At 47.2% G+C, this 27,500-nt stretch overlaps 2 protein-coding genes across 3 annotated transcripts in view; one reads left to right on the top strand and one right to left on the bottom strand.

Annotated features, from left to right (window-relative positions):
* Positions 1-226: 226 nt before the first annotated feature.
* Positions 227-26,618, top strand: LOC125751972 (ras-specific guanine nucleotide-releasing factor 1-like). Of its 2 annotated transcripts, XM_049031449.1 has the most exons (27): positions 227-1,175; positions 9,306-9,412; positions 11,411-11,558; positions 12,073-12,165; positions 12,247-12,500; positions 13,128-13,207; positions 13,707-13,900; positions 14,074-14,183; positions 14,456-14,574; positions 15,587-15,747; positions 16,321-16,384; positions 16,583-16,716; positions 16,794-16,876; positions 16,960-17,208; positions 18,370-18,740; positions 19,199-19,318; positions 20,417-20,587; positions 20,692-20,798; positions 20,879-20,991; positions 21,129-21,189; positions 21,675-21,778; positions 22,310-22,394; positions 22,577-22,774; positions 23,305-23,384; positions 23,990-24,107; positions 24,203-24,271; positions 24,598-26,618. In XM_049031449.1, the coding sequence occupies exons 1-27, from the start codon at positions 900-902 to the stop codon at positions 24,688-24,690; spliced, it is 3,762 nt and encodes a 1,253-aa protein (XP_048887406.1). In that variant the 5' UTR covers positions 227-899; the 3' UTR covers positions 24,691-26,618. The 2 variants fall into 2 exon arrangements, with proteins under 2 accessions (XP_048887406.1, XP_048887407.1); XM_049031450.1 differs by lacking the exons at positions 227-1,175; positions 9,306-9,412 and adding an exon at positions 9,420-9,914.
* Positions 11,824-27,500, bottom strand: part of LOC125751974 (FERM domain-containing protein 5-like) — a 54,778-nt gene continuing 39,101 nt past the window's right edge. Inside the window, exon 17 of the mRNA XM_049031460.1 lies at positions 11,824-12,084. Within this exon, the coding sequence (XP_048887417.1) occupies positions 12,054-12,084 (31 nt within the window). The 3' untranslated portion in view covers positions 11,824-12,053. The remainder of the gene's footprint in view (positions 12,085-27,500) is intronic.

Below are 27,500 nucleotides of genomic sequence, written 5' to 3'. Positions count from 1 at the left end.
CAGAGGTGTGAGGCAACAGTGCTAACCACTGCGCCACCATGCCGCCCCTCACTGAGAACATACAAAACCAAAAGTTCTCAAAGGCTGACATGATCGTTTTTTTTTTTTTGTGTGTTTGGTTTCATACCACTGTGGTATACCACCTGTTATTTTCGAAGCAACCATTCTCAAAGGAGGAAGGCGTGCAAATACGTCTATGCGGTACTTATATATTAGTAGGCCGATGTGAAATATCTTTCTGCATTTAATGTAACGTCTATAATTGCAATGCACGCTGTTTGTGAATAGGCCTTCGGTTTAAATTTTACAAATGATTCTTAAAAAAAAAAAGATCTGACTGCGGATCTAATTGTGCTTATCGGTTCAGTGTTTTTAAATGTTACGCTAAATAAACGTCAACCGACATAAAGCTCGTGAGACTAGATGGGAAAACTGGAGAGAAATTTGGTGTAAGCCGAGAAAGGTCCGCAGCCGCGACACCACACGCGGTGATGCTTTTTATAGCTCATGATTTCATTTTATGGGAGCCGATGGGAGGAAACCGACCCCAGTCCTGCGGGTCCGAGGCTCCGAGACGCGCTTTTCAAGCTGCGAGTCATGTGACCCGGCTGCGCCGCTGTCCGCTCACCTCAATGCACGTCTGATCATTTCAAAGGCAGTCCCCGGCGTTCACACACCATGTATACCAGTGTCTGATACACCGGGCTTTCCCTTTATATTCAGGACTGTAGGTTCTGCTCCGTTTTCAGTCCAAGGCAGCAGCGTGATTGCAGCAGCGGATGGGATCGCCGGGCTGTGGTCCGCCGCTGATGGGAAAGTAAATATGTGTTTGGGGGTCTGGAGCTGAGAAAATGTGAGGAGCCGCAAGCTTTTCTCCCTCGGCGGGTTTACGGAGCAAAATGCAGAAAGGAATGCGAATCAATGATGGGCACATCACTTATCTGGGTCTTCTGGCAAAGAAGGATGGCACCCGACGCGGCTGCTTGAGCAAAAAGAGCTCGGATAACACGAAATGGCACACGAAGTGGTTTGCGCTGCTGCAGAACATGCTGTTTTATTTCGAGAACGATTCGAGCTCCCGGCCATCAGGATTATACCTGTTGGAAGGATGCGTGTGCGACAGGGCACCGTCCCCAAAACCCCCTCTCTCAGGCAAGGAGTGTTTAGAGAAGCAGGTAGGGAGTCACCGCGTTCAGGTTTCATGGCAACTTCATAGATTTTATTTTGGATATGTGGGCATCCGCAACACCAGGGCAGGTTTAACATTCACAAGCACAACAAAGAGTGAAAAATCAATCGGTAATAAGCGGGTATAGCGCAGGATTTCTCCCCTCTGCAGGCGCGACTGCGTCCGGCGATTAATGTAATAAATGTGTTTGTGGAGAAGCAGCCTGGAGGAGAACCGCAGGAGAGCCGCGGTACTAACGTGAGCCCGTCAGTGCACATGTAAACGAGCAGAATGAAATTATCCATGTGCTAATTTGTGTATTTACAACCTTTATTTGTAGTTTATCAATCGCATTTAATGACACAAAAATAAGTTCAATTCAGACCAAGTTACACAGCGTGCGCGGTTATGTAACATACAGTACGCATCTTATTAACAGATTATTTTTAAATACAATTTGGTGGGAACACTGCGATGCTGTAACCTCAATTAGCGTTACAGTATCGAAGGCAACTAATTAACCGATGCAGCAGACAACTAATTGTCCTACCTTTATTAATTATACGCACATTTGATTTTTTTTTCTGCAGCACCGTCACGAAAAATGCAGAACAAAGTAGATTGGTTCATGTGGCAATTTAGCCATCCAGTTTACCCATAACAAAGTTATTTTCTAATGTTTTTTTAAGAAGGAAATAAGAGTATACAGAGCTGTTCGGATAGGGCCTGTACGGCGCCACCTTGCGGGGAAAAAGTCTTGCCACAACCCGTTTGACGTGTTGATTTAATTCTGCCAATCGATATTAATAGCATCCTACCTTGGCAACCGCGTCTTCTCGCCGTCATTAACCCCAAGTTTTCTTTATTCTTTAATTCAAAATATTGTCTAAATGTGCTGTCACGGTCAATGCTGAATTTGTGTATATTAAACACTTGTATTTACGTATGGCCTATTGTAATTCTGGACTAGTACTATAGCGTTAAATAAAAAGACAACCAAACAAGCAAATGAATAAATAAATAAAGTTTATCATTTTAACACTCCAGTCAACATTTTCACAGTGAAGCATACAGGTTCTGTTTAAATTATTGTATTGTTTATTTTTTTAAAACGATATTTTAAATAGAGCATGCTGCCTTAATTTTACAGAAGTGATTAATTTCCGCAAAGTCTTCATGTCCTCGCGATTGACCGGTTATAGATGTTTTATCTATAGACAAAGGGAACCTCGTTTTTTTTCTTTCTGATACCGTTCCTGGGTTTTGCTGCATCCTCAGCCTCGTCGCTGTATCAATCCAGATTTCGCCGATAGCAGAACAGTGCTGAAGGGGCAATGTGATACCATCGCGGTCGCAGCACCTGGCCGTTGTCACACTGCCTTCAGTGTTGGTCTTTTACCAGTTTTTCTATGAATAAGGTTACAGCAGTATGATTTTCTAAAGATTGTTCAAAGGTATGCATGTACCTGGCAGTAATACACAGAAAAAACACTAGGATAACTTAATTGCTATAATACTTGTGGGATGTTGTGTTTTTAGGTAAAGGATATGTAACTTTGTAAAAGTTAATATACATATTGGCCAGAAACCACCACTTTGCTGATAGCTGTCCTGAAGGATGGAGACCAGGCTGTGATTATTCCTGGGATGCTCAGAATACAGGGTGCACAGCTTACAGACAGGGGTGGTGTTCGTGCTTCATATGGGTAGTGTGCATGCTTCATAAGGGGAGTGTGCGTGCTTCATAAGGGGAGTGTGCATGCTTCATAAGGGGAGTGTGCATGCTTCATAAGGGGAGTGTGCATGCTTCATAAGGGGAGTGTGCGTGCTTCATAAGGGGAGTGTGCATGCTTCATAAGGGGAGTGTGCGTGCTTCAGATGGGGAGTGTGCACGCTTCATAAGGGGAGTGTGCGTGCTTCAGATGGGGAGTGTGCACGCTTCATAAGGGGAGTGTGCGTGCTTCAGATGGGGAGAGTGCGTGCTTCATACGGAGAGTGTGCATGCTTCATAAGGGGAGTGTGCGTGCTTCATAAGGGGAGTGTGCATGCTTCATAAGGGGAGTGTGCATGCTTCATAAGGGGAGTGTGCATGCTTCATAAGGGGAGTGTGCGTGCTTCATACGGAGAGTGTGCATGCTTCATAAGGGGAGTGTGCGTGCTTCAGATGGGGAGAGTGCGTGCTTCATACGGAGAGTGTGCATGCTTCATAAGGGGAGTGTGCGTGCTTCAGATGGGAAGTGTGCACGCTTCATAAAGGGAGTGTGCGTGCTTCAGATGGGGAATGTGCCTGCTTCAGTTGGGAGTGTATGTGCTTCAGATGGAGAGTATGCCTGCTTCAGTTAGGAGGTGTGCATGCTTCAGATGGGAGATGTGTGTGCTTTATCAGGGGAGTGTGCCTGCTTCAGATGGGGAGTGTGCATGCTTCAAATGGGGAGTGTGTGTGTTTCAAGGAGGAATGTGTGTGCTTTAGGGGGGAGTGCATGTGCTTCACAAGGGGAAGGTGCGTGCTTGTTATGGGAAGTGCGCCTGCTTCATATGAGGGGTGTGTGGGGAGTGCATCTGCTATATATGAGGAGTGTGCGGGGAGTGCGCCTGCTTCATATGAGGAGTGTGTGGGGAGTGCGCCTGCTTCATATGAGGAGTGTGTGGGGAGTGCGCCTGCTTCATATGAGGAGTGTGCGGGGAGTGCGCCTGCTTCATATGAGGAGTGTGTGGGGAGTGCGTCTGCTATATATGAGGAGTGTGTGGGGAGTGCGTCTGCTTCATATGAGGAGTGTGCATGCTGCAGATATGGACTGTGCCAGTTCATATGAGATGTGTGCGGGGGGAGTGTTAGTCTTGTTAGTAGCCAAGAGTTGGTACACAAGAGAAGGGCAAGCAGGGCAGTTACGGAGTTGACAAAATCCGAGTTAAAGATCACATCTGAAATAATGTCTCATATTTAGTCTGTCAGGGGCTGCATGGTGGTGCAGTGGTTAACACTGTCGTCTGGGACCCAGGTTCGAGTCTCCGCCAGGGTTCCATATGTGTGGAGTTCTCCCCATATCCATCCATCCATCCATTTTCCAAACCGCTTATCCTACTGGGTCGCGGGAGGTCCGGACCCTATCCCGGAAGCAATGGGCACGAGGCAGGGAACAACCCAGGATGGGGGGCCAGCCCATCGCAGGGCACACTCACACACCATCCACTCACACATGCACACCTATGGGCAATTTAGCAACTCCAATCAGCCTCAGCATGTTTTTGGACTGTGGGGGGAAACCGGAGAACCCGGAGGAAACCCCACGACAACATGGGGAGAACATGCAAACTCCACACACATGTAATCCAGGCGGAGACTTGAACCCGGGTCCCAGAGGTGTGAGGCAACAGTACCCCATATCGTCATGGGATTTTCTCTGCGTACTCCAATTTCCCCCTTGCAGTCCAAAAACATGTTGAGGCTAATTGGAATTTCCAAATTGGCCATAGGTGTGAATGTTGTGTGACTGTGCCTTGTAATGGGTTAGTGTCCCATCCTTGGTTGTTCCCCACCTTGTGTCTATAGACTCTGGAGCCCCTGAGACCCTGAATAGGATTAAGTGGTTTCAGAAAATGGACGTAGTCTGTCATTCCTATAACAAACCGTATCATTCTGTAGCATGTTTGGCTTTGCTTGTGCGGATGGTGCCTGCAGAGACCAATTTTGTGCTGGTTCTGCTTTTCTGTGTGTCTGTTCCTCAGGCTCAGGATTCACATGTTATACCTTCTGAGTGTCATGATCTCACTGTGGACTGTGGCTTCCCTCCACTTGGAGCAGCTGTCATTATGCACTCCGTAAATAAGCGTTAGTTACAGGAAGTGATACCCGCATGCTGCGGGGGCAAAATCGCGTGCCCGACTTCCTGTTGGGAAGTAAATCAGTGTGGCCTAAGGTCTCACCACAGGGTGGGGATTCCCAGAAAACTTCAGGCCAGGTGGCACAGGCTGGCACATGCTCATTATGGGATGTTTCTACAGCGGTGACAGTGTAGACCTCTAGATCCCTTACTGGCTGCATGGAATCAGCCGGTAAACCAGCTTGACTGGGAGAGCTGTGTTACCAGAATCTAAAGGGGGGTGTTATCTTTGTGGGTCAGAGACAGCCATACGTGGAGTGGCAGGCGGAGCTCCTCTTTCAGTCTTCACCCTCATCTTCTGAGACTGAGTGCTGTACCTTTTAAATGTCCTTACACTCCATTTAAAAATAACTGTGTTGAAATGGGCGGTTACTATGGCAACCAGCACTTGCGCTTGAAAAAGTAAAGTTTAAAGACGCGTAATGTGGGCGTGAACTTGAGCTCAGTCTTTGCGGCCGTCTGGGCCGGGTCGCCCAGTTTAACGCGTCAGTGGGGTCAATGTGTTCACGGTAACGGACATCTTTTCTCAAGCAGAATGTCGGTTACCCTTCCAGAACTGGTGAGGATAAAGAGGCTGGAACGGAGCCAAAGGGAAACATGAAGCATCATGGTGATCATCACACCGAGCATCGGTGAAATATTCTTACTGGAAACTCTGCAGTGCACAGAGACGTGGAGAAACACAGAGCTGGACATGTGAAGTGGTATATAGGCTGCCTGGTGGCGCAGTGGTGATGCAGTGATGGCGCAGTGGTTAGAACTGGAGCCTCATGCCTCTGGGCCTTCTGTTCCGCTGTGGCTCCATGTGTGTGCAGTTTATATGTTCTCCCTGTGCCCTCATGCGGCTGCCTTTGAGTTCTCTGGTTTCTCCCCCAGTCCAAAAATTTGCTGAGGTTAACTGGACTTACCAAATTGCCCATAGGTATGATTGAATGGTGTGTGTGTGCCCTGCATTGGGTTGTTGCCCTATCTTGGGTTGTTCCCTGCCTTGTACCCATAGGCTCTGGACACCCTGAATAGGATGGGCGATTGCGGAAGATAGATGGATGGGTGGAGTGTTATATGGCCTTGATTGGCTTCCTGTCTAGGGTACGTCCTCAGCTTGTTGCCTGGGAAGGGTTCCAATCCCACGACAACTCAGACCAGGATATGGTTGGAAGATGGATGGATGTGTGGAATATATGGTCTTTGAAGACCTATCCAGTTCAGCTTATGTGGCTTAACCCCCCAGAAAGCCCACATCCCCACAGTCTAAGCCATTTAGCAGCACACCCAGAAAGCCCACATATACTGGGACACAGGCAAAGCATTGCTGGGATTACTGGGAAGGTGCTCATGTACATTTTACATCCTCCAGAGCTGAGAAATGTTCTCTGAGGTTGCAGCCTGATGGGATGATGTACTGTGGAAGGAGCTGATGTCTGTATATATACAGTCTGGTGGGTATGTTTATATTACACTGTGGGAACATTCAAAAGTGATAGAAACCTGTTTTTTTGACCTGTGAGGATCTTTTTGCGGTCCCCACAAAGGGAAACTGAATTTCATAAAAAAAAAACAAAAAAAATATGTGTGTGTGTGTGTGAGGGTCATTAAAGTTGCATGACTTGAAAGTGCGCACAGTACAGGCTGATACACATGGCAGTGTAGCCTAATGCCATATTTGTGACTGGTGAAGCTCTAACCAGGCCTAAGTGTTTGAAGGGTCACGCTGAAATTTGATTGGTCCTGTCTAGGTTACATCATGACAGGTGAAAACAACAATGAGAATATTAAAATGTGGCAAACTTCACCTCCACTGCTGATAAACATAACAGTGTCTGCCTGCTCTCCCCTTGAACTGTGTGGGGTTTTACACTATGTCGTGCTAGCGGCACACTGTTTACTGCATGTAGGGGCCCGCAGAGGCACTGCACACACAGAACATGGCGATTTCTCAGCAGGTGGCATCCCGCGGACTCTGTTTAGCACCAAATGCAGCATGTGGCAGAATAAAGACGCTCAACATCTCCGCTGCTGAATGCAAGATGACAGAAAGCACTAAACCAAGCTTTCTGCAACCCGCTCACTTTCCTCATTAAATGAACGAACGGAGAAACAGGCACGGCAGGAAGGTGGGGATGAAAGAGACATGGATGGAGTTCTGGCTAATGGAGGACAGTGATTCAGGAAAATCGGCAGCGCACAGATTATGGAATGTTTTCTCTCCTTCCCCTTGATGTGCACTGAGTGAGTGAGATGAGATCGCGGGATCAGTACCATACAAATTAGAGTCTGCAATGAAGTAGACAGCCAGACTCTTTCAGGAGAGAGTCCCAGGAGAGTCAGGTTGAAGAAGTTTTTTTTGGGGGGGCAGGGTAGCCGTGAGCTAAGCTAAGGTAAGCTAAGCTAAGATACAGTAAAGTAGCCTAAGGTTAGCTAAGTTAAGCTAAGATAGCCCGAGGTAAGCTAAACTAAGCTAAGTTAAGCTAGGTTATGGTAAGCTAAGGTGAAGGCTACTTTATTGTCTCGAAAGACGAATGTCTTGGGATTCAAGCCACTGCATCACACAACATGCTTGTCAACAGAGGCATCAGAAGGGCTTTAATATGGGGGTGGTGGGGGGGGGGGGTGCATGTACATTGTGCCATCACAATGGGCACACATGCAAAAATCACGTAGTGAATGGATGTGATGTAAGAAAGACTTTAAAATAATATGGATTCCATCGCTTAAATAAGATTAACACTGTTTAGGGTACAGCTTCTGAACTAAACTTAACTAACAAAATAATTGATCCATATGATAAAATGATTTTGTCTGATATAGTACTATAATCTCCAGCAAATTGGTCCCGGTAAAGCGCAGATACATAATGAAAAATATGTCGCGTGTTCATCTTAAATAGCTACATTTTCCATAATGAATGGCGATCATAACTGCCAAAAGTATATCTCAAAGTGAGTTTATTCAGCCTTAAACAGATATCTGTAACACAGAGGTACAGCACGATGGTAAACAGTCCAGTGATTAGGTATGAGACAAACAGTGATACCTGGATTGGGGGCGCGGAGGGAAAATACGGTGAGGGGAAGCCAATGGGGGGGATCAAGATTTGCACACAGACATGGGGTCCTGCAGAACTACACCGAGGACAGAGACAGAGACCAGTCTGGCCAGAAGGATGTAGATACCACTGACTGTGATAGACGGCTCAGTGAAGCCAGATGACCCAGCTCCACGATAAACTGCACCGATTATATCTCACTGATCTAAAAAGACAGACAATGACCCACAACCTGCCCCCGTCACTGGAGATTAGCAAACACCATCCCCTTGGAGAAGAGCGTATGTTCTTTAGGTTGTGCTACTTGGAGATGAGCGGAGGTCTGAATGAAAGGATCAATGAGAGGCAGAGTGAGAAAGGAGCCTTCCCATGTAAAACAGGACGGGCAGCCGGCGGAGAAGGCCGACCCACCGGTGCCGAGAGTGGTTGCTAGGCAACAGGGAGCATACAGTTATGTAATCGAGCATCTTGAGAATTCCCTCATAGGGAAGATCCACCCGCTCTTCTCAGACACTTTCTCCAGTGAAGGTCCCCCAGTACCATATTCTGGAAGCCCATGCGGCCTGACGCTTTCCAGTGCTCCTTCACTGTCTGCTGCAGTCCTGATAAGGGATTATCAGCAGCTCATATTCCTGCTCGGTGTCTCCCACCTCCCTGCGTCTGTAGGCAGTCCCCACACCCCTCTGCTGCTATTCACTCTTTAATACTTTTATGCATATTGACTTATGATTTAGCATTAAGTTAAATGGCAAACAGTTTTGCAAGGAGCTCTGTCTACAAAGAAGACTTGGGCAGTTTGAGTTGTGAGAAAGACATTAAGAACTTCACAACTAGCCACACACAATCACCTGTGCAGCACTCTCCCTAGTTAGGTTATACATTCCATTAAAGATTGACTGTGTATCTATAGACTGGTTGACTTTCCATTGCCCCAAGGGCAGCAGAGAAAGGACAGAGCAGCTCGGCAAACCCTCATGGGTGGTCAGCCAGAGCAGGCCTCACACCTTACTGAGTATGTTTCATAGTAAGCAGTGACATGGTCACTGCGGTTTAGCTATTCTGTGATGCACCTAATGAAAAGCCAAGGTGGAGACTATGGTGTCCTGCCGATTGGGTCATACATCTTCACAGGCATCAACGTGTGATTCAAACCCATGGCTGGTCTGACTGTGTGCTCATGCTAATGGAATTTCTTCCCCGCACCTTTCAGTATTATTTCACTGTCAGCTTTAACCACGACAACCAGAAAGCACTGGAGCTGAGGACCGAGGATGTGAAGGACTGTGACGAATGGGTGGCAGCAATATCGCATGCCAGGTACGGGGCTGTCCTCTGTCTCGTCTGTTTCTCTGCAGGTCTAGTACTGGCCTCACGAATCCAGGAAGGCCCAAGACTTCATGCCGAGTTCACACTGGCAGTTCTGTGTCAAAAATTGAGCTGTTTGAATTCTATAAATGGAACCTTTAGCCCGGTGTTTCCTAGTCCTGTCCTCGGGGACCCAGAGTCGGTCCACGTTTTTTTGCTTCCTCTGAGATTCCCACCAGACAGTCCACATCTTTGCTCCTTCCCTACCGGGAGCTGGGAGGGAGCAAGAATGTGAACTGTCTGTGGGTCCTCAAGGACCGGATTGGGAAACACTGGCTTATGGGACAGCAGTGAGCACATACAGTATCACTGGCAGAGATGAGCCTGTATTTGTGCTAAAGGATGACAGGGATACAGGGAACAAAGGGGCTCTCCTGGGGCTGTCCCTGAAGAGCAGCGTAGCCAGCTCACCGCCTCAGAAGCTGCCGTCTGTGAGAAGCGTTCGGAGGAGACGGTGGGCTCACCGCAATTCACACATAAGTGCCAGGATTATTAACAGGACATGATCCGCCTAACTCTCATTAACAATAATTAACACAGCTTTTGTTTGGGACTTTAAGGCTTCATCCAGAGTATAATACCTAGAGGTAGTAATGTGGAGAAGGACAAAAACACAAGCTAATCGGGTAATAAAGTGTTTGGGTGCTTCAAATATGCAGAGTACAGAAGGGCCTGGAGAAAGGTCCTTCATGGGACGTTCCCTGAGGTTCCTGCCAGCTGACATCGGTGCTCTTCTGCAGAAGGTTGCATCATTCTTGGAAGGCTTGTTGTAGTGGATCGGTCTCAGTACTGGCTGACAAAATACTTTCATGTTCATGGTCCTTGCACTGCCCGATACCCAGCCTGTGGATGGCAGGGTGATGATCTCATAATGAGGACCAGCCTAATTCCTCTGACCTTCCCAGCGTAGTCCCTTGATTCCTTCTCACCTCCAATGAACCGTGATGTTGAGCCATTTTTCAGGCCATCCCATCTGCAAAGCTTGTCTGGGCTTGTCTCCTCCACTGTGAGTTCAGGATGCTTCCAGAGGTTAGCAGACATACATACCCCACGTCCTTTAGACCAATCCTGGTGACAGTGGAGGGTCTTTGACACATTGGTCCTGAGCAGAGCTATGCAGTGCTTCTTCCCCCACCAAGTCTTAAGGTTTTAATGCATGTCCATGCAGCATGTTGTCTAATCTGGTGTCTCTTACCCCTCTCTGTGTATCTCCAAGTAGCATTAAAGCAACTAACCATTTTAACAGAATATAATGGGAAAATTAATTAACAGTGTGACACAAATTGCATGACAAATTTCTCTTCTGCGGCTGTGTCAGTATGTGTCTGTGCTGCAGCTGTTGTCAGTATGTGTCTGTGCTGCAGCTGTGTCAGTGTGTGTCTGTGCTGTAGCTGTACATGTTTTGCGTCTGTGCTGCACCTGTGTCAGTGTGCATTTGTGCTGATGCTTTGTCAATGTGTGTCTGTGCTGCAGCTGTGTCAATGTGTGTCTGTGCTGCAGCTGTACGTGTTTTGCGTCTGTGCTGCACCTGTGTCAGCATGCATTTGTGCTGATGCTTTGTGAATGTGTGTCTGTGCTGCAGCTGTGTCAGTATGTGTCTGTGCTGCAGCTTTACGTGTTTTGCGTCTGTGCTGCACCTGTGTCAGTGTGCATTTGTGCTGATGCTTTGTGAATGTGTGTCTGTGCTGCAGCTGTGCCAGTGTGTGTCTGTGCTGCAGCTGTACGTGTTTTGCGTCTGTGCTGCACCTGTGTCAGTGTGCATTTGTGCTGATCCTTTGTCAATGTGTGTCTGTGCTGCTGCTGTGTCAGTATGTATTGGTGCTGATGTAATGTCAGTATGTGCCTGTGCTGCAGCTGTGTCAGTGCATGTCCGTGCCGCAGGTGTTTATGTTTTGTCTCTGCGCGGCTACCGGATGTGACTGGGCCCTGTGGCCTGTCTGCTGTGTCCAGTTACAGGAACCTGGCCACTGAGCATGAGACCCTCATGCAGAAGTACCTCCATCTACTCCAGATTGTGGAGACAGAGAAAACGGTTGCTAAGCAACTCCGACAACAGATAGAGGATGGGGAGATAGAGATCGAGCGCCTGAAATCGGAGGTAAGGTCTGATTTCCGCAGGCTTGATCTACAATGTTGTAACATTAAATTGAAAATATGCTGAATACACAAGAAATTAAGCGTTTTCAACCAGATCAATAACATTTAAATTAGGTTTCAGGTGAAACAGAGATGTTTTCAAGCATCTAAGAGTAATTATAGGTCATATGGGAGCCTGCTAATATAAAATCCCTCCAATCAGGTTATTACCCCACTGTGTTCCCTCTAAACCAGATCAAATGGTTATTTTACTTTAATGTGCAAATCCAGAGCTGTGAAAGTGGTTCCCTGAATATGCATGAATGAGGCATCATTGTACCTGTTGCAGCCTTTTCTGAAGCGAGATAATAAACTCTTTCAGTCCATATGGAGTAAACAAGGACAGTCACCTCCAGCTCTCCTAAGCAGAAAGGTGGAACAAGGACAGGCTGAGCAGCAGTCTGGTCGGACTTCCCCCCAGTCCACTTATAAGCGTGAGGATGTTGACTTTGTTCTCTTATGGCCGTCTGCCGCAGATAGCAGGCCTGCTGAAAGACAATGGGAAGATTCAGTCTGCCCCAGCGGTAGCCCCGAGCGATGAGGACACAGAGATCAAGAAGATCAAAAAAGTAAGGAGCCGAACTCAGCCCATGCTGTCACGCGGGCGACAGGCCGATGGCGGCTGAGCGTCGGAAACTCTCTGTCGCCAGGTGCAGAGCTTCCTGCGCGGCTGGTTATGCCGGCGGAAGTGGAAGACCATCATCCAGGACTACATCCGCTCGCCGCATGCGGAGAGCATGCGCAAACGCAACCAGGTGGTGTTCAGCATGCTGGAGGCCGAGGCCGAGTACGTGCAGCAGCTGCACATCCTGGTCAACACGTTCCTGCGGCCCCTACGCATGGCCGCCAGCTCCAAGAAGCCGCCCATCACCCACGACGACGTCAGCAGCATCTTCCTGAACAGGTACGCCTGGGGGCTGCGCCACAGCACAGAGAGCAAGGAGCGTCCATGGTGTGCTCAGTAGCCAGGCGAGAGTGGGCGGGATCTGAGATCTCCTCTGTGACCCAGGCTCTTCTCCAGAACATCTTCTAATGAAAGACACTGCAGTGGCCCAGTAACGCACTCACAGCCACTTTCAAACCACGATACTATCAAAAGCACTGGGACACCAACCTACTGCAGCCTCAACCTGCTGGAGGAGGGCTATTCAAATTATGGTCCTCAAGGTCCAAGCACTGCTAATTTTTCAGCTTTCCTGGAAAATCCAGGGGTGCAGTGTGGGGCTCAGTGGGTCACTGGTTTGTGCCCAGTCTCAGCACATATGTGGGTCCTTGAGCGAGGCTCTTAAGCCCCAGCTCCCTGGGAAACGCTGTGGGTGGCTGCCCTTTGTGGCCAGCCAGAACATGGATGCAGAACAATGGTGCAGCCACTATGACCAGGAAATTCATAGACAGTATTGCAGAGCATCTGCTACAACAGTGCGAGTTTCCCGGAGTGTCACTGCTTGCCCCTGTGACTTGATAACACAGCATGTGATACACAAACAGTTTCTAATGGTGGATCCATTTTTGTTCCTTTTTTTTATTGCAGTGAAACTATCATGTTCTTGCACCAGATCTTCTATCAAGGCCTGAAAGCCAGGATAGCGAGCTGGCCAACACTGGTGCTGGGTAAGGAGTTATAGGCTATTGTGGGTAAAAAGAGCAGCTGAGGGGTTTTCCAAAGAGCTTGAAAATTATGATTAAGATCTATTTCTCTAGGCTACAGTATTTATTGCAATTCATTTTACAGTTGGCTTCCATGTATTTTACACATCTTTTCCACCAGTCAGGGTGTCGAGACACTTTATATTCATGACGCAGAGGCGATTATTTCATTACCTGATAATTTTTTCAGCGCGTAAAGACGTCTTCATGCATAAATTCAAACATGGCTAATGTGCAGTGACACACAATCGCATAACAAAAGACTGGGGAAATACAAGATAGGGACAGTAGGTGGGGTAGCGGATAAAGAGATTCATGGCTCTTGGTGTCCAGATGTCCAGACAACAACACCTATGAACAGGGCACTTAAGCTGAATTGCGCCCTGATTAAAAAGATCAGCTAAGTATCTGAATATAAATACCCCGTCCTGATCGCCCTCATTTTTGGTCTTCCCTTCCCTAGCTGACCTCTTCGACATCCTGCTGCCCATGCTGAACATCTACCAGGAGTTTGTGAGGAACCATCAGTACAGCCTGCAGATCCTGGCTCACTGCAAGCAGAACCGGGACTTCGACAAGCTACTGAAGCAGTACGAGGCCAAGCCGGACTGTGAGGAGCGCACGCTGGAGACCTTCCTCACCTACCCCATGTTCCAGGTGATTTTCCGGTCGCTATCACCGCAAAAAGCGCTATAGATGCCGGATCATTTTTTGCTGTGAAATACCACATGTATTGCGGTTGCGTACATTAACAGTCTGCACCAAAACCACTGAAGGTGTTGGGGGCATCAGTCCCATATCTCCTCTGTCCTCCATGATCCCTCCAACAGATCCCCCGCTACATACTGACCCTCCATGAGTTGCTAGCCCACACGCCACATGAACACATAGAGAGGAACAGCCTGGATTACGCCAAGTCAAAGCTGGAGGAGCTTTCCAGGTAAGACCCAGGTGCAAGATGGCATGTGGTATGTAGAAGAGTCGAGGCTTCAGTTTCAAGTGGGACAATACCACTGGCAGTAGAGTGCTATGTAGACTATGACTTAATATGTACGGTGATCAAGGTGTTTTTTACTGGGAGACATGAGCATTTTATAGCTTGAAGAATTAGTTGCAGGCCTGGAAGGACCTTGTAGATACAGAGAGTAACGCTTAATAGTTTGTATAATCATTCCTTGTCTAAAATGATTGACCTAAGGCTGAATCCCACAGAATCATGCATGACGAGGTCAGTGAGACGGAGAACATCCGAAAGAACCTGGCCATCGAGCGCATGATTATAGAAGGGTGTGAGATCCTCCTGGACACCAGCCAGACGTTCGTCAGGCAGGGTAAGCTCCAATTTTTCTCTTGTCTCTCACAAGAACTTTGTACTGACAGGATTTTGTATCCTAGTCAGCTCTTCACATCCCTGGCTCTCAGATTCTTGCATTACCACATTTTTTTTGTGTTACTGCAAGCAAGGATAATTACCCAGAAATCTTTGTGGTTTGTCACATGATTCTAAGGAATTTCGGTAGTACTCTTCATACAACTGTCACTTATAATGCATTATGATGGTCAGTTTAAGAATTATGATAAAGAATTACAGCATCTTCTTTTAACAGTCATATGGCATTATACTGTTGATTATAATGCTTCATAAGCTCCAATGAAGCTCTCATCTATAATGCACTATTGATACCTTTAAAATGCATTATAATGGTCAGTATAAGTATTTAGGATGCTTTTTACTGCATTATAAAGGTATCTATAGTGCATTATAGACGAGAACTTCATAAGGCGGTCATAATGCACAATACCCATGGCTATAATGTATTGTGCCTTTTTAGAAATATTTATATCCATGTTTATAATGCTTTATGAATGCATTATAATGTATTATGAATGTGTTCATTGATTCTTATATACATGGCATTCAAAGAATGTGTTACCGGAGTGTCCGTTCCCAGGTGTAATAAAACAGTTACTTCTCCGAATGCTGACTCAGGGACTGTGTCTGTAATACATATGTTGTGACACACAGTGTAAGTAACAGATTTCCTGGTAACAGATATGTTGTGAGAAGGGGGTGGGCTGCTCAGGCTGCTGTGTTGAGTCGGCCGTCTTACGCTTCCTTTGTACATATGCGGTATTTTATCCTGCACTGCCCACACCCCCCCCCCCCCCCCACGTAATCTTACAGTATTCCATCCCCTAATTCGCTGACCCCACCCCTGTACCAGCTACATATCTCCCCTCAAACGTTGCTACTCCTAGATCCTGTCTCATATCCCTGACCCTCATTTCCCCTCCCCCCCACCCCTGCCCCTCCCCACCTCACGCTCTCTTGTCCTTCCACAGGGTCCCTCATTCAGATCCCGATGACGGAGAAGGGGAAGATCACCCGGGGACGGCTGGGCTCGCTAACCCTCCGGAGGGAGGGCGACAGGCAGTGTTTCCTTTTCTCGAAGCACCTGATCATCTGCACCAGGGGCTCCGGCGGGAAGCTGCACCTGACCAAGGTGACGTCTGGCTCGTCCCTCTCTTCGCACGTAAACATGAGTCACTGCCATGGCGGTAATGTGCCTGCTTAACGATGCCTGCAGGATCACTTTTCTTTCCTGAAATAGCTATTGCTGGTTATTATAAGCTTCTTTTGATTTTTAACTGACCTGACAAAATGCCACCTCTTTAAAATCAGCTCTGACGACATTTTGTAAAGGGACCCTCTGCTCCTTTGCTGATCCCTATACTCGCCCGATCAAAAACAGTGTTTACCATCCCGCTAGTTTACATATTTTTTTATTTAGTAGTCATTATTTAGAGTGACGTACATGTATTTTTTGGGAATGCAGGGCTTGACAGTCTCTGGGGCAAATAGGGTTATGGGCCAACAGTAAAATTACTCTGCTGATCAAGATATTTGAACCAGCGACCTTCCGATCACTGGTACAGGGCCCTAAACTGCTGAACCAAGCACCACCGCTAGTTCATGCATAAATTGCAAATACTAACTATGTAAGTTAGTATATAAAATGAATTCAGGTCGCTGGTAATGCTGACATACGTGCCTGTGCTCTGACGCTCGCCCCCAGAATGGCGTGCTGTCCCTCATCGACGGCACCCTGATGGAGGATGCTGAAGGCACGGACGATGAAGGTCAGTTCTGGGGAATTTGTGTCTGTTTTTCTGAAACAGCAGGTTCAGGGATTTTTATACATGTTCAAAGTCTGACCTGCTGAATTCAGTTCAAATCCATGTGTTCAAAAACATTAGGAAGCTGGACTTTAACGAATGAAATGTATTCTTGACTAGATGAACGTTTTGTGAAAAAAGGATGTCTGTTCTGATCCAAAGCAAAACCTGAGAAGGACACGGAGCACCTGGATTTCAAAATCGTGGTGGAGCCCAAAGATAGTCAAGCCTTCACGGTCATCTTGGTGGCTTCCTCACGCCTGGAGAAATCTGCGTGGACCAGTGACATCAGCCAGGCATGTCCCATTGTTCTTAGAGCTGTGACCCGTTCTTGGTGTCGGATCGACCTTCACGTTGTCCATCTCTGCCACAGTGCATAGACAACATCCGGTGCAATGGCCTCATGATGAATGCCTTCGAGGAAAACTCAAAGGTCACGGTGCCTCAGATGATCAAGTAAGTGGCTGTGTGTGGGAGACCCTCTGCACCTCTATGCGTCACTGTGTGCATTTGCGGCACTGTGCTTTTTCTCTGACCAGGTCGGACACCAGCCTGTACTGTGATGACGTGGACATCCGCTTCAGCAAGATGATGAACTCCTGCAAGGTGCTGCAGATCCGCTACGCCAGTGTGGAACGGTTGCTGGAGCGGCTGACGGACCTGCGTTTCCTCTCCATCGACTTTCTCAACACCTTCTTGCACTCCTACCGCGTCTTCACCACCGCCGATGTGGTGCTGGACAAGCTCATCGCCATCTACAAGAAGCCTATCAGTGCCATCCCAGCTAGGTGAGTCCATCTTCCAGCCACCCAAATGTCAGAGACCCCATCAATTAACCAACCAAGCAATCAACCAACTAACTGACCAACCAACTAACCAATCGGTCAACCAATCATCTAACAAACCAACTAAGCAATCAATCAACCAACCAATCAATGAATCATTCAACCACTCAACCAAACAATCAACCAACCAATAAATCACTGTCAACTCAACCGTTCACTTGTCAGCCAATAATTTTGTCGATCAGTCGGCTAATACAGGTGGCTCTAATGATTAAATCAAATGTTTAGATTGTTTTGCCAGATCTGTAGACAGGATGTTTACTGTGGGTTATTTAGTGGATCTGTACATTGCATTTGTAAGCTGGGTCAGCTGCCTGAATCTATAGAATGGATCTGTACACTTGGTCAGTTCATTGTATCAGTGTGGATCTGTAGGCTTGACGTTCACATTGGGTTAGAGTTCTGGAGTGGATTCTGATGTTGTGCTGGTCATTGTATGTAAACAGTAGTGTTGCCTGGGAGAGAGTATTCATGTGTGATCTGGATGGTAGAGAATGGGTGAATCTCTGAGTGTGTGTCTGTGTGTGAGTATATGACTGTATGTCTGTGTGTGTGTATGTATGTGTATGTGTGTGAGAGAGAGCGAGAGAGAGAGAGAGAGAGAGAGAGTATGTGTTTGATTCTGCAAAACATCAGCAACTATGTCTCTGCCCATCTCTGGTCTGGCCACCGCTCCCTGCCGCTCTGTCGCCATGGCAGCCAGCTGCTCTGCTGCAGGACCCCGCCCTCCTCCTTCTCCTCCTCCATCATTAAATATTCAGCACGCTGATCTGCGTTGCAGTGCCCCCAGTACCCGCCGCCCCCCGCGGACGTCGTATCCCCGGCTGCCCGCTCTGTCACATCATGGCCTATTAATAAGGCTCAGTGAGGGGTGTCTGTCCTCTCGGGGGGGGGGGGGAGGGGGGGCTCTGCAGAAAGACCTTCTCAACATACTATGTGTTTGAGATCCATCTCAGTACACAGGTGTCAGGCTGTTTTCCTTCATCTCTATGCCAGACAATTATTGTCCAACATATTATCTGCTTTATATCTGCAGTCTCTATTTTTTTAACTCTGTGTAGAATAATCCAAGTGTGACTGTTCATTTCTTGCTGCTTTCCTCAGATCGCTGGAGCTTTTCTTCGCCAGCAGTCAGAATAACAAGCTCCTGTACGGGGAGCCGCCCAAATCCCCAAGGGCCAGCCGGAAATTCTCCTCTCCTCCGCCCCTCTCCATCGGCAAGACCTCGTCTCCGAACCGCCACCGCAAGCTCTCGCTCAACATCCCCATCATTACGGGGGGCAAGGCGCTGGACCTGGCTGCCCTCAGCTGCTCCACCAACGGCTACGCCAGCATGTACTCCTCCGTGTCCCCGTTCAGCAAGACCACGCTGGACATCAGCAAGCTGTACGTCTCAAGCGCCATGTCAGGCAAGATGGCAGATGAGCCTGAGCTCAGGGCCGACAGAGGCGAGGAGCCGCCTCTCTGTAAGCAAGGTCAGCTTCCCTGAATTACAGCATATCCCTTATAGGGGTTTGAAACCCACAGTGGGTGGGATCATCAAAATCTGTCAATCACTGCTTGCTCTAACCAACAGGAAGCAAGTTAACCTTTTGGTGAATGACAGTGTATGATAATCCCACCCACTGTGGGTATGAACTCTCATTTCTGCAATTGCTACCTGTGGCTGCATCAGACTGACTATGAGGAACTCATGGTTGGTTCCAGGTAGGTCTCCACTGGAAAGGGAACTTCGAGATTGAGAGTGTTAACCCAGTAATTCAGGAATATGTGACTCGAACGGAGCCTTCGGAAGTGTAGGCGAATACCCTGTACGCAAACGTCTCTCAGGCTGAATGAATCACGGTGTCTCTGCCTCTGCCGCACGTGGGAAACCCAATCTGGTAGCTCGGCTCCTCCAGCCTCCGTGTGCTTCCCCCCCCATCTCATGCAGACACCACCGTGAGGGAGGAGTGTGATGACGGCAAGGTCCAGAGCGATGACGCCGAAACAGAGACGTCGCCGAACAAGTCCCCCACGACCCCCAAAACCACGAGATGCAAAAATGCCTCAGGTAGGCCCGGTGTGAGCCGGCGGGGGAGGGGGCCGGGCATTTTACCCCACAAACCTGGGCTGCACACTAAGACACCATCTGCATGCATCTCTCTGCCAAGAGCTGAGATACTGTGAGATACTGTAAAATATTCAAAGCAGAGGCCTTGGAGTGGCTGAGGAAGACAAACACGCGTGTGATAACAGGGCTCCGCGAGACGGCAACACCGTAAGTCTCTGCGCCTGTAAGTCAGTGTACCAGGATGGACACAGCTGTCGGGTTCCAGGACAGCCTGTGCTTTACTGTTTGCTGGCCGTACTGAGGGAACACAGAAATTCCAGTGCCCCCAGGTCACTGTATCCCCAGCTCAGAGCCCCCCTGCTCACACCCCCATTCCCGGCCCCTGTGTACCGTGCTTTCCGAACAGCTAAACTCCCTCACTTTCATTCAGTCACATTCAAAAATGAACAAACTGAAATCCCTGCCAAGCCAATTATTCGATAACAGCAGAACAAAAGACACAGCACAAGGTTCAGTCATGTATGTGAGCAGCAGAGTAGGCACCTCCTTCAGGGCTTCGCGCCCGAGGACCTCTCCCAGCATCTGGGTATTACTCTGCCCTCTGCTGGGAGCACTAAAAAGCAACTCATCTCTGTATTTATGTATCAATGAGTTATCCGGCAGAGCTATGCATGGAGTAAATGTGAATGTACTAAGCATGGTTAGTAAAAAACGGAAGATCAAGTCTGTTATTTTACGAGTGTGACTCCATAACTTACAGAAGCAGAGCCCACTGTCACTCATATGTAATTTAAGTTAAACGTTCACCCACATATATGCATGTTCCATGTGTCTCACACTCAGCCTCAGAGTTTCAGGCAGCTTGGTCTTCCACTGTCTCACATCATTCATGTACTCGGGAGCTTGGAATTACCTCATTTTCATAAGGAAGAACCCAAACAGTTTTAGTCCACTGCACGGTGTGTGTGTGTGTGTGTGTGTGTGTGTGCGTGTGCATGCGTGTGTGCGTGCGTGTGTGTGTGTGTGTGTGTGCGTGTGCATGCGTATGTGTGTGTGTGTGTAATTCACCTTCAATAATCCATATTTTACCCCCCCCAGATTTCTCTCTCTTTTCCTACAACAACGGGTTGGTGATGTCGCCCTGCCGCGAGCTGGACGCCACACGCAGCTCCCTGTCCGCTGCCTCGGCCTTCGCCATTGCCACCGCGGGCGCCAACGAGGGCACGCCCACCAAGGAGAAGTACCGCCGCATGTCGCTGGCCGGCACGGGTGAGTCGCGGGTCCCCGCGCAGGGAGGCGGGGCATCTGGCTGACCAATAACAACACGTCACAAAAATGGACGAATATGACTGGAGTGTTCCGTCCATTTCCAGGGTTCCCCACCGACCAGAGGAATGGTGACAAGGAGTTTGTCATCCGTAGGGCAGCGACCAACAGGGTTCTCAATGTTCTGAGGCACTGGGTATCCAAACACTCACAGGTACAGCTCTGCAGACCATGCAGAACCTCCTGTATACACGAGTATGGAGGCTTTATTCTTCTTTTGGTGACTCAACCTAGGATTTTGAGGACAGCAACGAACTGAAACTGAAGGTGATCGGCTTCCTGGAGGAAGTCATGCATGATCCCGAGCTGTTGACCCAGGAGAGGAAGGCTGCAGCCAACATCATCAGGTACCGGACCAGACCCGCAGTGACCATCTGGAAGGCTGCATGTTAGCAGAGGGCAGGGATCTGCTGCTCACCTCCATACTACTGGACACGTCATGTCACTGCATGCACAGAGCTCTCCCTCTGCATTGTCTCTGCAGAACCCTGACCCAGGAGGATCCGGGAGAGAACCAGGCGACTATTGAGGAGCTGAGACAGCAGGTAAAATGATCTCATCTAGACTTGCTCAGATGCACATCATCACAGTATATTTTCTCTCTCAAAGACTATCCAAACGTGACAGTGATCCGTTCTATAAAGACAGAACCTGCTAAATATAAAAGTGTATTTAGCCCCGATGCAAAGACTTGATTGGTCACTTCACTCTTTTTTTTTTTTGTTCAAGGTGTAAAATAGCCTGCTGCCTTTATCTGTGACTTTAAAAGCATCTGATTGCAGTATGTTTCTGAAAGAACAATGCATTCAGTGCTAAGGTGATTTTTCCACTTCGTGCAATGGACTGTGATGTTCTCTGGACTAGTTTAGCCTTCCTCTTTAAACATGATGACTGTAAGAGGCTTATAAATCCTCGTAAAATTGGAGCAAACGGCAATACACCGGGAACAGCTTTATGAGGATCTGGGTAACGGGTCTGGGGTCTAACTGAATGACTCAGCTAATTGTGGATGTGCGTGTCTGCGTGGAAGTCCGCTGAGGTGAAGGCCGAGCCGTTCGAGAACCACTCTGCCCTGGAGATCGCAGAGCAGCTGACCATGATGGACCACCTGGTCTTCAAGGTCATCCCTTATGAGTGAGTGAGCGTGGAGGATAAGATGGAAATCCTGAGTAAACTAGTTACTGAGCATGGAACATGAACGAGTCTAGGCATTTACTAATGAGTTTAGATGCAAATTGAGTGTTTAGCTGCAAACAGCTTTTACGCAACTCAAGATATGTACATATTTAGATTGCAGAATAAACTGAAACAAGTTCTAGTAGAAGATGTGAATGTTAGAATGCGTAGTACTTTACTTGGGGGCACAAGTAATGTAGTAGTACACTCTTACTTAATGTATTAATTAACCAGAAACTAAGTATTAGTTATGTACTGATCCCATTTTCCTTCATCATTAATCAGTCATAACGGTTCATGTATTTCATGCAGTTACTGTATTTGTTATCATTTTTACTTGAGTAGTAACTCAGTTACCACGCTACTTGTGCCCCCTCAAGTTACAGTAAATGTTGGTTATGATATCCATTAATACGGTCAGGTGCTTCTTTGGAGACAGTTATATGGGGATGTAGTATATTGCGTGCTGAGATGTAAATCACTCTGCAGGGAATTTTTTGGCCAAGGGTGGATGAAGAACGACAAGAATGAGAAAACGCCGTACATAATGAGTACGACCAAGCACTTCAATGACGTGAGTAACGCCTGGAGAGAAGAGAAGCTAGCAGACGGTCATTTGCTGTTACCACACCTCCAGCGTGGTTAAGATTTGAGATCTGCTGTCCTCGGGAAGTGCTCTTCCTTCTGAATGATGTTTTGTTTTGAGGCGGGAGTGGAGAGGTGAAGTGAAATGGTCGCCCCCCCCCCCCTTGACAGATGAGCAATCTCATCGCCACGGAGATCCTGCGCTGTGATGACATCACCGCGCGGGTGGCGGTGATGGAGAAGTGGGTGGCGGTGGCCGACATCTGCCGCTGCCTGCACAACTACAACGCCGTGCTGGAGATCACCTCGTCCCTCAACCGCAGCGCCATCTTCCGCCTGAAGAAGACCTGGCTGAAGGTGTCCAAGCAGGTGGGCGGCCCTCTCTGCCTCACCCCAGTACCACCACTTTTCTCCATGTCTCTCCTTCATGAAACGCGACTGAATCCCGCTTCCTCTTTAGCAACAGGAACAAAATTCGCAGCTGGACATTAAATGGTTGCTTTCCCGTACTGAGGTGATACACACCTTGAGGGCACTTTCGATACGGCGAGTCTGGGAGTAACCAGTGTGTTAAATTAGTTGAGGGTTATTGTCACGTTGTGGTACCTCGGTGTGCGGCAGTATTTATGAATGTCACACAGAAAGCAGTGCTCAGTGTGACTTTCTGCAAAGTGTGTGCTCTATAATCGCCAAAATAGGTATAGGTTCTCAATTGGTCACGTGACCATGAAAGATGTGTTGCAGTTACAAAACTGCGAAGACTTCCTTTCATTAAAATGATTCAGTTATGTTGTCACTGACCACGTAATCCTGAATAATCTTCAGGGTGACTTACCCATATTCTGACGCTGCTGCTGTGTTTCTCATTATTTTAATCAAGCCTTGTTTCCCACCTCTAGACAAAGGCAGTGATTGACAAGCTGCAGAAGCTGGTCTCCTCTGAGGGCAGGTTTAAAAACCTAAGAGAGGCTTTGAAGAAGTAAGTGCTTCACATTAAGCAAACCTGAACTTCAGCTTTTCCTTGAAATGCAGGATTCTGGGCTATCAATTTCTGATGCTGACTCCTCAGCTGGATATGAAATGTCACTTTTACAGAGAGCGATGTGCCGCGCTTCGGCTGCTCATGGGAGCTTTACTTACACAAACAAGTTCTGAGGGCAGAATAAAAAAATGATTGGTTCAGAGAGAGAACCAATCAGATTACAGAGGAGGTAGGTCCAAGCAACTAGAGGAGGCAGGACCAAGACATCTGATTGGTTGGTCCTGCCTCCTCTAGTTGCTTGGACCCATCTCCTCCACAATCTGATTGGTTGTCTATCTGAATCAATCACTTTTCTTTCTGCCCTCAAAACATGTTTGTGTAAGCAAAACTCTCACGAGCGCTTCGGCTGGGGTAGGTTTTTGTGCTGTACTTTTTGTCAGTAGTCATATTTTAAAGTTCCCTTAAGATATTACAGTAGAGTTGCCACCTCTACCCCCCTGCCAAACTAGATAAGGTTTTAATCTGGAATGGTTGAACATCTGGACAGAGTATGAAGGCATCTTCTGATTCTTCCCTCCCGCTCTGACGATGTTGTCTGTCAGCTGCGACCCCCCCTGTGTGCCCTACTTGGGGATGTACCTCACGGATCTGGCCTTCATCGAGGAAGGCACCCCGAACTACACCGAGGACAACCTGGTCAACTTCTCCAAAATGAGGATGGTGGGTCTTGTCTCCAGCGGCGATGGAGAAGTTGAGAGAACATGCTGACTGTGACTCCTGGAGGAATGACCCATGTCCGCTTATTGTGTTTTCAGATTTCCCACATCGTCAGAGAAATTAGGCAGTTCCAGCAGACAGCCTACAAGATTGAGTATCAGCCGAAGGTAATGCTTCTGACCGGCTTCTCTGAGAACAAGCTTGGGCTGAAAGTCATAACGGTGTCACATGGAACCAACAGTAACAGCAAATGTTTCATTGCTTTGTGTATGGAGTCAGACTTCGGTTTCAGACTTATTAATATTGCTATTGATTTGGCATTTGCAACAGACGTTATAATATTATTATTATTATTATTATTATTATTATTATTATTATTATTATTATTATTATTAGCACATTCCAAATCATGTATAAACACTGAATAAGCAGATCAACAGATTTGTATTTTTGCTTTAAGATGAGGAGCTGGTTTTTTGTGTTTGTCTCTCAGACAGCACATTACCTGCTTGACCACAGTTCTCTCCTGGACGAAGAAGGCCTGTATGAAGCATCCCTCAGAATCGAGCCTAAAGTGCCTTCCTGAAGCGGATTGCCTGGCACTGGGGGCTGTAGTTTGTACATAAAATCTGTTTCTGACTCCATGTTGGACGTACCTTTCTCTATGTGCTCCTGAAAGGACTTGCGTGTCCTTGGCCATTAGACATCTAGCTCGCCTTCATATGTATACAGACGGAGATGTAGGCAAACCTGGATGCTTTACTATCCACGTTTTTTGTCCCATGAGAATTCATACTGCAGTATGAATCCTACCCTATTAATGAAAACTGTTGAACTGCTTCATTTTCCTTTCTCCTCCTGATTCTCAATTCTTTACACAGTGAAATCATGCACTTCAAAATCAGGATGATAAATCAGTATGATAATTCTTATAATAATCCGTACGATAATTCTTCAAGAGCCGAGCGCATTTATTCAGATAATGACTATGTGTGATCGCTGAATGTCATTTATGTGGCGACGTAGGGAGAAGCGGGGATTTCTGCCAAATCCAGACAGGAAGCTAAAGGGTGAACTCCACCCTAATCCAAGTTCCCGTCCTTGAATGTTTGCTTATCTCCATGTCTATAAAATCCTTTTTTTAAAAAAACAAAAACAAAAAAAGCTGTCTGGTGTTCTGACTGTGGGTGGTTCTTAAACAAAATCCCAGTAATTACACCTGCTGGTCTCCCCTCGGCATAAATGGGCCAGTAATCATCCCTTCCCAACTGAACGGCTGGTCAGCTGGGATTACCCCCCTTTGGAGAGTAGAAGTGTACCATGTGACATATCAGCATACAAGATTTTTAAAATCCAGGAAAAAACTAAAATTCAGAACTGATCAGAATGAAATATAGGCTAGATCAAGTGGTGTTAGATTAGGTGTCTGCTCATTGTTCCAGGTTATAAAAATATTAAGCGTTTGGGCATCTGACAATGGGATCTCTTACTGTACTTCAGTGACACTTATCTGTACACCAGGAATTTGTCCACAACGTATATCTGACCTCTTGCTACGTTTACCTGCAAAATGGGTCGTCTCTGATCGCTAAGTAACGGCACAGATGTTTTGATACTAAAGCACTTGAAGATGCAGTTTTTCTTCATGTGGCAATACAGTGCCGTCAGAGAAGAGCGTTTCAGGGTGACTCAGTCACTCAGAGTATTAGGGAGGTGTGTTTGCTGTAGTGCTGCCTGCTTATTGCCAAGTCCTCCTTTCTCTCTGCTCTGAATTGGATTTGTCAGGTAATCACTGGTCAAGATAAACCCTCATCTCCCTATTAATGGAATCCAGGTTGCCTCTCACCTTTCATTCTGGTTAAAGATTATCATTGAAAACCTGCTCTGCACCCTAGTTATTCTCCTGGACGTGACTTTTCGAAGGTTAAATGAACACTGCACCTTTTAGCGACTGTGGGATATTACATATTTTGTACAAACTTCTGCCTGAAGGAAATGTACGGTGTATATTTTGTACAAACATGCAGCTTTATATATTCCTGAATGTGATGCGATGTTAGGCTTTGTGTTCTAAGACGCTGACAAGTCAGGCACGCTGAAGAACACGACACTCACATCGGCCGTGTTCAAAGACAAGGCGACTTTAAAATGTGTTGCATATACTGTAATCCTGTCTATAATTATTCTGGTAGCAGGAGTATAGTCATTTAGTGCTTACTCTGTGAATATTTTTATGTATTTTTACAATGTACAGTGTAGAAACACATCCAGTGATTAACGAGAAGGCATGTTTCACTCAGTCAAACACACAAACATACTCACACACACGGGCGCACACACTTAGACAAAAAATATGAAAAATAAAACTGACGTTTTGCTGTGAGCAATACCCTGTGGTATGAGAATGATCTTTAGTCCGTTAGCTTATTTCCACAGCTAGAAGCGTTTCCAGTTTTGTATAAAATGTGTTTCCTGATTACCTCTTATTAATAAATATATTATATCTCAGGGGAATGCTGACTTCATGACTATTCTCTGAATGGGCGGCACGATGCCTTTTGTGGATCTCATGCTGTTTTCTTGCCAACCCTGTGGCATTATGACATGAAAATGGGCAGCGGTTCATTTGTGGAAAAACTTTCAGTCGTTCCCCTGAACCACTCGTCCAAATCTGGGCTGCAGGGAACCTGAAGCCTGTTCCAGGTTTTTGCTCCCTTCCAGACTGTTCACATTCACCGGGAGCTGCGAGGGAGCAAAAACATGCACCGTCTGTAGGGCCCCAAGGACCGGATTGGGAAACGCTAGCTTAGAGTGCTGAACTGGGAGGGTCACTGATGGCCACAAACTCCTCAGTGGCTTTAACAAGGACCTTCAGAAACCATGAAGATCAATGAACGATGCTTTATTTTCCATTTGCATAACTACGAGAACAAGTTCCTTGGAATGCTTGGACACACAGGGGATAGTGAAGCTCAGGGCCGGAGAGCATGGTCAGCCTTTCAACACCTCTTTACAAGAAGAAGATGCCTTCAAGACTTTTACAAACTCGCATCAGAAGTTTTTTGTTTAGCGGCAGTAATTGAAACATGCAAACCCCCCGTTTCCCCTCTGCGATGTGTGGGACACTGCTGTGCTGACCTCAGAGGGCACCTCCCTGAGCGTGTTTAGGTAAGAGTGCTTCCTGCTTCACTGGTCTTACTAACGAGTACAGAGTGTGCTGATGGGGGGGGGGGGGGGGGGAGAGACTCCACAGACAAACTCCTTATGTTGTTCATAAATTGAGGACATACAACATCAAACATACACAGACACCGCTCAGGTTTTCTACTCTGATATAAAAATCACTCCACGGGCCACAAAAAACAGAGACTCACACCTGTACGTTCAGCTGATGAT

This window comes from Brienomyrus brachyistius, chromosome 11 (genome assembly GCF_023856365.1).
Source record: "Brienomyrus brachyistius isolate T26 chromosome 11, BBRACH_0.4, whole genome shotgun sequence".
NCBI classification, from domain to species: domain Eukaryota; kingdom Metazoa; phylum Chordata; class Actinopteri; order Osteoglossiformes; family Mormyridae; genus Brienomyrus; species Brienomyrus brachyistius.
The sequence above is the reverse complement of the archived record's forward strand: the minus strand, read 5'-3'. Positions and strand labels throughout refer to the sequence as shown.

Excerpts from the sequence above, each read along its gene's own strand:
- LOC125751972 (XM_049031449.1), top strand. The coding sequence starts at position 900 with ATGCAGAAAGGAATGCGAATCAATGATGGGCACATCACTTATCTGGGT. Across the intron at positions 1,176-9,305 it reads AGGAGTGTTTAGAGAAGCAG|TATTATTTCACTGTCAGCTT; the intron begins GTAGGGAGTCAC and ends CGCACCTTTCAG. Across the intron at positions 17,209-18,369 it reads ATCAGTGCCATCCCAGCTAG|ATCGCTGGAGCTTTTCTTCG; the intron begins GTGAGTCCATCT and ends TGCTTTCCTCAG.